Consider the following 11,430-nt stretch of genomic DNA (forward strand, 5'->3'; position numbering starts at 1 on the left):
AAAAAAAAAAAAAAACTATAACAAACATCCCACTTACTAAAACTCATAAAGCATTTCTGCTTAAGTCAGAAGCATGCCCTGGAGATCACGACAGAAACAACGGCAAACTCCTCGCGACACCCCGCACCATGGCGCCCCTCAGGGCAGTGCCCCGCCACTTCCAAAAACGCACAAACCCGCCCACTGTGTGCAAGAGGCCTCATGCACAAACAGCACATCTTCTGAGAACAGAATTAGAGACTAGTGCCATCAAATAAGGAGCCAGAACAGTACTATACTAGAGAACTGACACTTACTCTAAAGCTACCATAATCAAGAGAGTGTGGTACGGGTGGCGAGTGAACAAATGGACCAGTGAAGGGAAACAGAGAGGCCAGTAAAGGACGCACAGAAATACAGTGTCTGTGACATGGGACCCAAGGAAATACAATGGAGAAAAGATAAACTTTTCAACAAATGGTGCTGGAAAAACTGGACGACCACATGCCAAAAAATGTAGACACAGACCTTACACCCTTCACAAATGGAGGGTGGACCTTCAAATGGATCACAGACCTGGCTGGAAAATGTGAAGCCATTAACCTCCTAAATGACAGCACAGGGAACACCCTGGACAGCTGTGGGTCTGGTGATGACTTTTTTAGGGACGACACCAAAGGCATAATCCATAAAAGAGAGAATTGATACTGGGACAAAAGGGTACAGAACATTTGAAAATATAAAAAATAAGGCTGGGTGGGGTGGCTCGCACCTGTAGTCCCAGCTACTCTGGAGGCAGTGGTGGGAGGATTAACCCAGGGGTTTAAGGCTACAGTGAGCTATGATCACCCCACTTCATTCCAGGCTGGGTGACGGAGAGCGGGAAGTTGGGTAACAGTCTCGGTAACTGACAAAATATAATTTAAGACAAGAAGGTGACACAACACAAAGAGATGTCATAAGCATTATGAAGAGGTGAGAGATGATGAAGAGAAACATAAACACAGCCTGAAAATACAGATGGCATTAAAACAGATGGATTCAAAGCCAAGTTTATTAGCAGGGAAAAAGAGAAAGAATCGATAAGCTTGGCCATCTTTAAAATTAAAAATTTCTGCTCTGTGAAAGACACCCTCGAGAGAACGAAAAGACAAGCCACAGATTGGAAGAAAATATTGGCAAAAGATATATTTTACTTAAAATATACAAAGCTGGGCACAGTGGCTCACGCCTATAGGCACTTTGGGAGGCTGAGATGGGAGGATGGTTTGAGGCCAGGAGTTCAAGATCAGCTTGGCAAAATAAGGAGAACTTGTCTCTGCAAAAAGCAAAACAAAAAATAGCTGGGTGTGTGCTCACACAGTCCCTGCTACTCAGGAGGCTGAGGTGGGAGGATCGCTCGAGCTGAGCCCAGGAGTTGGAGGTTACAGTGAGCTATGATTGAGCCTCTCCCTGCACTCCAGCATGGGCAACAGAGTTAGACCCTGTCTCTGAATAAAATAAAATAAAATAACCCTCTCAAAGCTTAATAAGAAAACAACTGATTGACAACTTCACCAAGATACACAGATGGGAACTAGGCATGTGAAAACACAAACCAAACCCTCACTTTCTTCATTCAGTATATACAAAATAAAATTCCAAATCTATGTGGGAAAAACAAAATTGTAAAATTAATTTGATTTTTTGCAGTTTTTGGCCAGGGCTAGGTTTGAACCTGCCACCTTCAGCATATGGGGCTGGCACCCTACTCCTTTGAGCCATAGGCACGGCCAGTAAAATTAATTTTAAAAGTATAGAAGCATACCCTTAAGACTTCCAGGAAGGAAGGCAGTCTTCAACCCAAAAAGCAAAACCATAAATTTGAAATACTTAAAAACTTTGCAAAAAAAGATACTACATGTATGATTAAAAAATAAAACAATACAAACAATATATTGGGACGATATTTACCCAAAATAACAGAAGTACAATTCTGCTTATAACTGGGTTGATCTCTAATGTCCGTGAATTTACACTGGGGATTGTCATACCTTAAGAAAAATCTTATGGAATAAAATACAGAATTTCTAATATTTCTAGAAACAAGGGCAAAGAGAAAGCCTTGATCCCGGTGTTCTCTGCTGCCCTAGGAGGGCAGTTCTCACACCAAAGTGCCTGACTAATGTCTCAGACATTGCAGAGATTTACAGGAATTTAACTTGTCTAAACTTTGCATATTACCTGGTCCCAAGGTAAGAGAGAGCAAAAGAAGATTGTTATGTTAGTTTATGTTGAGAGTTCGAGATTGCTAGGTCAAGATCAGTGCTGCGGCCCACATCTTGGCTAAGCCACTTCAGAGTCTGACAGTTCGTAAAAGCCACTTCAGAGTCTGACAGTTCGTAAAGACGGAAATGGTGGGGAGAGAACTCGCTTCTGGTTTTGGTGAAGATCTTGGTCAGTACATGTGGCTTTGCCCAAGTCTGCCTGAGAGCTTGGGGAACCACAGCCACCCCTGTCTCTAGCTCCTGTGACCTGTGACTTGTCATGCCCTGGTCCCCAAATACTTTGTCAATGTCTGGGGGTTTTGTGACCCCTTTAGACAACAAATATGACCTCTGCAGCTAGTTACTACCTTGGTGTCACGATGAAGCTTTCAGTTTTTGACCTACATTTAAAACGATGATGGGGTCTATGAGTTTCAGGGAATTAATAATTTGCTTTCCCTCACCTGCCAAATTTATTCACCAGGGGGCCGACCAGGAGGGATCCAATGAAGCCTCCAAAGGGAAACATGGACACAGTCAAAGACCACAGCAGCGTCAAGGGGAAGGAATCCATGAACTCGCCGGTTCTGTCATAGTAGGTCTGATTGTAAAATTGTTGCATGAACTAGGGAACAAAGCAAAACAGAACACCATGAAATTTCATTTGGGTTTCAGAAAGAGCCACGTAGGCTGTCAAGCCTCCAAATGGGCAAATCTGGGCACATAAAGATCAACATTGCTAAGTAGGGGCAAAGGAGATAGGACAAGCTCCAAGAGCAGCAGGTTAGCCACGGCCCCACGGGGAGGGCCTGGAGGCCTCACACTGACAAGCCCCCAGGGCGGTTCTCACCCAGGAAGGAAAGACTCTAATCTTCCCATCAGCTAGGTGGGCCCTGCTCCCTCCAGTCTCCTCTAGAAATTACAAGGCCACAGAAGATCAGAGCCCTCTCCTGGAGTCCAGCCCACCCTGTATCCAGCCGGACTGTGTCCTGGATGCCCTTCATGAGGAATTGAAGAGTCTGGAGACCTCAGGTTCATCCTCAGGGCCTGTGCCTGCAAGTTCCCTTGGGTCCACGCTGTGTGCCCTGTGTGTGCCCCCCCCTTCACGCAAAGACCCATTGTGTCCATGCACTATGTACACACACAGCCCCATGCTGGCTGGCCACACCTGGGCACAAGCTGCCCCAGACCTCCCTCCCTGTTTATTCAGGAGCTGAATCTCACCATAGCAACCTACCTCTGCTGGGGAGTTGACAACAGCTACATTGTACCCATACTGGAAGGATGATCCAAAGGCAGCTATCAGGGTTGCCAGGGCAAGCACAAGCGTCAGCCTCTGCAGAGAGATTGTGGCTCGGGTCAGGAGCCGCCCTGGGTGCCAGGGACCTCCTGCTTTACGTCAAAGGTTTGTAGAAAGCTGCAATAGAGTCTTTTTTTTATTAGAGTAATTTGTAAGTTTATTGATTCTTATAAGCCATTCTCCAAAGACCAATTTCAGAGCATGATCTTTATCTTTTTTTTTCCCAGACTGATAGGAGGGTATAAACAGTTAGGTTACGCCGCTTCTGTTTGTTAGGTCAAGTCTGGGTCATAGTAGAGTCCTTCGCCCAGGAGCTGTGCCATAGACCCCTGTGTTGTGCCCGTTAGGTCATAACACACTAAACGCTCTCCCACCCCCGTCCTCCCTCCTCTCTCTCCCTCTCTCCTCCCCTCTCCTCCCCACCTGATTGTGGTTAGTTTTTCTCTTGTGTGGGCGTGCATCTGTTTGTCTCATATTAGCACTGAGTACATTGGGTGCTTGTGTTTCCGTCCTTAGGAAGATGTTCTCCAACCCATCCAGGTAAATACAAATGATGTAAAGCCTCTGTCTTGGGCTGGGCATGGTGGGGCACGCCTGTAATCCCAGCACAAGGGAGGCCAAGGAGGGTGGCTTGCCTGAGCTCACAGCTCTGAGATCCGCCTGAGCCAGAGCGAGACCCCATCTCTAAAAATAGCCTGGCGCTGTGGCAGGCGCCTGTAGTCCCAGCTACTCAGGAGGCTGAGGCAAGAGAATCACTTGAGCCCAGGAGTTTGAGGTTGCTGTGAGCTAAAACGTCATGATGCTCTACCAAGGGTGACGGAGTGAGACTCTGTCTCAAATAAATAAATAAATAAATAAAAGAAACCTTCGTCTTTCTTTATGCTGAATAGTATTCCATGGTATACATACCCCATCATTGATCTGTCCGTTCGTGAGTTGATGGGCACTTAGGCTGTTTCCACACCTTGGCGGTTGTGAATTGAGCTGTTATAAACACTCTAGTGCAAATGACCTTATGGTAAAATGATTTTTTTTTCTTCTGGGAGCAGAATCTTTCAATGACGCCCTACCCATCTTTGGTTCCTCACCTGTGGCATGTTTAATATTTGGGACCAGGTAATCCTTTGTTGTGGGGTGGCTGTCCTGTGCCTTGAAGGATGTTCACAGCATCCCACTAGCATCCCTCTCCCCACTCACAGCAACCCAAATGTCTCCAGACATTGCTGAATGTCCCCGGGTAGGGAAGTGCCCCCAGCTGAGAAGCACTGAGGGGGACAGAGATCTACTACTCCAGAGCTCCGTGACACTCGGGCTGCGTGGCTGCGCCTGCTAACCATAGCAGATGTGCTCAAGCCCTGTCTCCAACACACACTTCCAAAAACATCAACGGGGAAAAATTTCTTAAAATTTGTAATTATTTGAAGTCGCTGATCAATTTCCCTTAGCCCCCACCCCCATCGCCACCCTCTGGACTTTTGCTATAATGGGTAGAAGACAAACTAAATAAAATGTCTGAGTATAGATCTCGGGGGCCATTAACTCACACCATCTGTGACAATATCCTCCTTGGACAAGAGGGAGTTCGTTAGCAAAGTAGTGGAAAGGGGGAGGCACACAGACATGGAAAGGGCTCTGCCCTCAGAATCTACGCGTCTCATTGTGGATTTGCCTGCTGCCACTTTCTGGCCGCAGTTTCTTGCTCTCTGGTTTCCTCATCTCTAAAGTGGACAGTAACACTTGTGGCAGGGCTACTGCAAGGACACCTTCAGGCACAGAGCTCAATCTGCCGCTGCGGAGACAAGCTTTGGGTGCCTGAAGGCTTGAGTCTCCCATCAAAGCATCTTCATCACCTACTCTGACCAAGACCCCCCGTCCCATGGTGCAAGTAGTCATGTTTGACCCTTCTGGCCCCCCCAGTGACAAACTGGGGTCTTCATGTCTTCCTCTGGGCACTGTCCCACCCAGTCTAAGAGGACCTCTTGAGAGAGGCAAATGAGGAGGCAGGACAGGGAGAGACACGGTCCTTACTGCCTCATGAGCTGGGAAGGATGAAGGTGACCTCTGGAGGGGCAGCTGCATGGAGCCCTGGGGAGAAGCAACCCTCTGGCCTCCCCGCGCACAGCCGTGATGGCTCTGCTAACCGGCTTGATTGTGACTATCATTTCTCAATGTACCCACGTATCAAAACAGCAAGTTGTATATTTTTTTTATACAGGTGTCCATAAAGCTCATGTGCGAGTTCATGGGCACCCTGTATATACAATTTTCTCTGTCTTTTTTCTTTTTTTGAGACAGAGTCTCACTATGTCACCCTTGGTAGAGTGCCGTGGCGTCACAGCTTGCAGTAACCTCCAACTTTTGGGCTTAAGCAATTCTCTTGCCTCAGCCTCCCAAGTAGCTAGGACTACAGACACCTGCCACAATGCCCGGCTATTCTTTTGCTGCAGTTGTCATTGTTGTTCAGCTGGCCTAGACCGGGTTTGAACTTGCCAACCTCAGTGCATGTGGCTGGCGCTGTAACCACTGGGCTACAGGTGCCGAGCCTGTATATACAATGTTTATATATGTCAATGATATCTCCAAAAGCTGCTAAAACAAGAGCAAAAACACAAGGGAAGCTTAACCCTCCTCCTTTGACTGTGACATTCTTCTCCTCCTTCCATCAGATGAATCTACGAATGGCTAATCCATTAGTAAACTTGTTAATGAACTAACAGGTAGCTGATCCAGCAGGACCCTTCTGGTAGCAATAACAGAGAAAGTGGCTCCCGAGGGGCAGCGCACTCTGGCTTCAGGCTGGCTCAGCCCCACCCATCGGGGCCCCAGGGAGCAGGTGATGGAGCACAGCGGGGAAGGCAGGTGCCAGGGAAGCCCCACACCCACCCACGATGCGGGACACAGCAGACTGGGCTCTCCTCCCACACGATTTGCTCTGGGTATTTATTCATTCAATCATTAATTTATTCACTCCTTCATTCAACATTGTGAGCACCGGGAGCCAGGCATTGTTCTAAGTGCTGGGGACACGGAGGTGAACAAAACAGACAAGAACTTCCCTACAGATGTTTTATGGCTCGGTTTTGTTAGAAAGAATGAACAAACAAGTGGGAAAGACAGAGAGAGAGGACAGGAAATTTTGATTAACACGTTCTCTTCTGCCTGTAGTCCCAGCTACTTGGGAGGCGGAGGCAGGAGACTCGCTTGAGCCCAGGAGTTGGAGGTTGCTGTGAGCTGTACTGCCACGGCACTCTACCCAGGGGGACAACTAAAACCCCGGCTCAAAAAAAAAAAAAAAAAACGTTCTCTTCTAATTCTCTTGAGCAAGGTAGGATAAATGCAACAGGTTTTGTTCACACAGCAAGTGCAACTCTTGGCCACTCTTTCAGTTTTGTTTTGTTTTAACTTTCCAGGATGGGGAAATAAAGGATTCGGCGCCAGGTGGATCAGTGCAGGAGGGAGAGGAGGGGACTGAAGCGGATGCTGGGGTCTCTGGCCAGGGGCTGAACTGAGAGGCTCCAGCACCTCCCCAGAGCAGGAGGGGCTCTCCTCGGGGGCTACGAGGAGTGGCCTGACCCTGAGCTACGCCCTTTTTGCTCTTAATAAACTGGCTTCCTACTTCTCATGATGCAGAGACTATTTTGAGACTTTAGTAAATCAGCCACCTCAAGAAAGAAAAGAAGCCTTTTATCCGAGGAATGCAAACCCCTTTAAATGATCAAGCCTGGAGAAGCACTGAAATGTGACAGCAGTCACATGTCACTGCTCAGAAACCCGTCTGCTCTGTGGGCTGTAGACTGTGTTGCCACCAAGTAGCCGTACACTCACCTACCAGTGCCACACTGGACACTGTAACTCACACCCTATAGTTCAACAAATGTATAGCCAATCACTGATCAATGTTATTTCCATAAGCCAATGAGAATTCCTGACAAACTACCTTGGTACTCGCCCCCTCCCCTGATTTACCCTTTTTTTTTTTTTTGCAGTTTTTTTTTGGCTGGGGTTGGGCTTGAACCTGCTACCTTTGGTTTATGGGGCTACTCCTTTGAGCCACAGGTGCCACCCTGATTTACAAACTTGAGCCTCTCCTTCCTGGCATTTTCCAGACTTCAACCCCCAATCTTGGCCCTGATAAACTCTCTCTATGGACTTGGCCTCAGTTTCTTTAGGTCACAACCCTCAGGGCCGACCTTCCAGCAGGTGGAACGCAAGGAGCAGGGGACGGAATTGCCACCAGTACCATCTCCCTCAGGAACCTGTCCCTCTTTCTGTCCTCAGAGAGACATTCTCTTAGTTTCTGACATGTCCCTGTTAGGGGTCTCGGGTCAGAATGCAGATGTCCCTGGAAGGATGAGCTTTTATGCATTATGATACTTTAAATCACTTTGTCACATGACTGAACTCAAATTTTCACTAACAGGCAGTGAGAGGAGAGAGAAACCTCCTAACACTGTAGAGCTAGAGGTGTCTTAGAGGTCAGCAGCCCTTGTCACCGTGGTCATTTAGAGCACTGTTTCTGGAGCCAAGAGCATGGGTCTGAAAGCCTGGCTCTGCCAGGCAGTGTGGCCTTGTGCAACTTCTCTGGGCCTCAGTTTCTGCACTTTTAAAATAGGGGTAAAGAGACAGGCCTGGTGGCTCATGCCTGTAATCCTAACACTCTCAGTGGGAGGATTCCTTGAGGTCAGGAGTTCAAGACCAGCCTGAGCAAGAATGAAATCCTGTCTTTGCAAAAAATAGAAAAATTAGCTGAGGTAGGAGGATCCCCTGAGCCCAAGAGCTGGAGGTTACAGTGAGCTATGAGGATGCCACTGCACTCTAGCTGCGGTGACAGAGCAAGACCGTGTCTCAAAAAGAAAAATAAAAAAGTAAGAGATAATGATACTACCTTTCTCATAGGATTGATGTGAAGAATAAATGAATTCATACATGTAGAGCCAGATTGGGTCTGTGGTGAATGTTACACACAGCTAACTAATTAATCCATCAATACGAATGAGTAGCAGCAAGGACCCAGAAAGTACAGAGGGGAAGTCACTTGCTCCAGGTCACTAAGCTAGTTGGTGATGGAAATACCAACACAAAAATATGTATGTTGCCGTCTTTTATTTTGGAGGGGAGGCCTTATTCAACAGTTCTTATCCAGTTGTAAATCTTGTTATTTTTTCCCTAACCCTTTTTTTCTTTTAGGCCAAAAGTCTCTTTTCCTGTTAGAAAGTCCTTGATGCCCACCTGATGGATATAGTTTTTTGCTTCTCTACATATGAGAAAAGCAAAGGCCGGGGAGGGCACGGTCACACAGCCACCAAGGGACAGGGGACAGAGGGCTGGGGCCGCCCTACCGCCTGGCATCCTCCTCACCAGCCCATGCAGTCTTTGCTGCCCTCGCTCTCCCTGCTTTTTCCTCCGCTCCTAAACCCCTGTCAGCTCCACTTAATGATTGCCCAGATTCTTACAAGCCACTGGAATAGTTTTGTTTTGAAGGCTCCTGGGAAGTCCATCATGTGCCCTGAGTTTCTTCCCAAGGGGCAGGGTGCCCTTCGGAAGGGGAAGGTCATCTCTGGTTTCATCCCACCTGGCCCAGGAGAAGACTTCCTTCCCTGGAGAAAGGAGGGTGCAGGCAGCTAGGATCAGCCCATATCTTTTAGAGATGGCCATCATTTCCTCTCAGGATGCATTGACAGCTTTCAAAGCCACCCCACCGGGCATTTCCTTTCCTTTGTGCAGCCGCCCTGGGGGCGTGGCAGGTAGCCCCTTTCTCTCTGGCACAAACCAGACCAACACCTCCACACATCTGAGTCCTCATCATCTCAAGTTCTTTTCTATTAAATAGAGATGATGACACTTAATCGGCCTAACACTTTCTAGCGGAGATTCAAACAAGATAATTTAAGTGAAGGTGCTCAGTAAACTCCGAGGTAGTGGATTCTGCCCTCCAGGGGACAGGTGGTTGTCACGCCGGAGGGAAGGTGTTACTGGCATCTAGTGAGGAGTGGCCAGGGTTGCTGCTACACATCTACAAAGTGCAAGACAACCCTCCCAAGACAGAACCATCCAACGCTAAATGTAAACTGTGGAGGCAGAGAAACGCAGCTTTCAAGGAAGATCGTAAAGTAGTAAGATTCATGAGGGAGTTCACTGTGTGCCAGGTACTTTACAAGCATGATTTCATTTAATTATGCCAGCCCTTTGCTAAGTGGCATGTTTATTCCCACTCTACAGATGAGAAAACTGAGGCACAGAGAGTTAAAGAACATGCCCAAATTCTGTAGTTAGAATAGGAGGGAGCAGGAATGAACCCCAGGGGTTTCCACCTGGCAGATGCACTCTTAATCTGCCCACTACAGGGTAAGCTTCTAGTCTGCCCATGGCAAGGGTCTTGCATCCATGCCTCAATAAAGAATATTTTGCACAAAAGTGCACTACTCTCCCCCCCCCCCAAATAAGAGCAGATGCTATTGTGATGAATAGAATGCAAATTCTTTTAAAGTGTTAATAAATTCATGTTACTTTTCTGGCATTACGCATTTCCCTAAATCAAGGGTGTCTAACAAGTAAACTCATTTATATGGTGGTGGTGGGGGGGGGTCCACAAAAATCTTTTGTCTCTAAAAACAAAGGGAGCCTCCTCATCTAAAAAGTAAGGAGCCTCTGCAACAGATCTGAACGAAAAATCTAGCAACACCTTTTCTGAGTTTATCTTGTTTTCACACAGCTCAGCAATGCTACTTACTGAAAAGGTTAATTAAATACTCTGAAGCCACGATCAAAACAAAGCAAAACAGATCTCCCCAGATGTGTAAGAATTTTGTAACCAAACCTATTTGGTTGAAGTGTGGGACAAATTAACCCTTCGAGTCTCTTCAATTCGGTTACAGGTACTCGTTGTAAAGGATGTTCCAGTAGAATGGTTCCCAAAGGGCACTTGTCTCTAAATCTCTCCCCTGCTCTCCGTGCCAGTCTGTCTGCTGGGTGGACTCTAGAAGGGCAGGTGCCCCTTGCTGATCCCCACAGCACAGAGCGCTCTCTGCAACACCAAGAGCCCCAGGCACTCTCCAGGAAGGCTGCACTGGCCTTGGCAGTTGGGGCTGGTCTTGGCTCCTTCCCTGGGCAACACACTCACCCCTTCCTTCTTGAACTGATCCTGCCGCTCCATCTTTGCCCCGAAGAGCAGAGTGCTGCTTGCCTCCTTTTAGCCAAAGTAACCAACTCACTGGATGGAGACAGAAGACATTCTGGGTGCACTTTGGCCACGCAGAATAACAGCCAATAGCATTTTTATAGCCAGTCTAAGTCAGAATAACCCTTTCAGGAACCTTGTCTTCCTTTCACTTCTGCTTTCAAATTAAATGTCTGGGGTTTGGCTAAGCAAGTCAGTGCCCTCTGGGGGCTGCAGGCACAGCATTGTCCTGATTGGAACAGTCTGCGGCATTTCCTCATAGCTAAAGTCTCCACCCACCAGGCTCGTGGTGAGTGAGTGGAAGGGTTATTTCTGTCAGCAACACGTGGAAAGCAGCAGCTGTCACTGCCACGCTAGGTGACACCAGGACAACAGACTGGGTCATCAGAGGCTTCGTAGAAGCCGTCCCTGCCAGGAAGGCTGCAGTTAAATCTCTAGTGGGGACTGGGCTTTTGCCCAAGTAACCATGCAATTGGAAGAGTTTCTCATTTTCCTTTTTAAGGAACTCAGAATGGCCTGGAGATGTTATTTTCTGTGTACTCATCATTATTGAGAAGGCAGGACAGGCCTTGAACCCCTTTGAGAAAGTGAGTCACAGATGCCTGTCTGGGCTGGGCCATCTCAGGGCCAGACCGCTGCCAGTTGCATGCACTGGACACATGCTCGGCTTCGGTGGGGCACACCGGGTCAAGTGTCCAAAATCCAGAGCACCGACTCACAGGTGCCAC

At 47.7% G+C, this 11,430-nt stretch overlaps 1 protein-coding gene across 1 annotated transcript in view; it reads right to left on the reverse strand.

The window, feature by feature from the left end:
- SLC2A5 (solute carrier family 2 member 5) overlaps window positions 1–10,970 on the reverse strand; it is a 22,420-nt gene extending 11,450 nt beyond the window's left edge. Inside the window, exons 1-3 of the mRNA XM_003793250.3 lie at window positions 10,646–10,970; window positions 3,463–3,561; window positions 2,690–2,850 (exon numbers count right to left, since the gene is read on the reverse strand). Coding sequence (XP_003793298.1) covers window positions 2,690–2,850; window positions 3,463–3,561; window positions 10,646–10,678 — 293 coding nt within the window. The 5' untranslated portion in view covers window positions 10,679–10,970. The remainder of the gene's footprint in view (window positions 1–2,689; window positions 2,851–3,462; window positions 3,562–10,645) is intronic.
- Window positions 10,971–11,430: the final 460 nt, after the last annotated feature.

The sequence above is a fragment of the Otolemur garnettii genome, unplaced genomic scaffold (genome assembly GCF_000181295.1).
Source record: "Otolemur garnettii isolate 467f Iridium unplaced genomic scaffold, OtoGar3 scaffold00067, whole genome shotgun sequence".
NCBI lineage: Eukaryota > Metazoa > Chordata > Mammalia > Primates > Galagidae > Otolemur > Otolemur garnettii.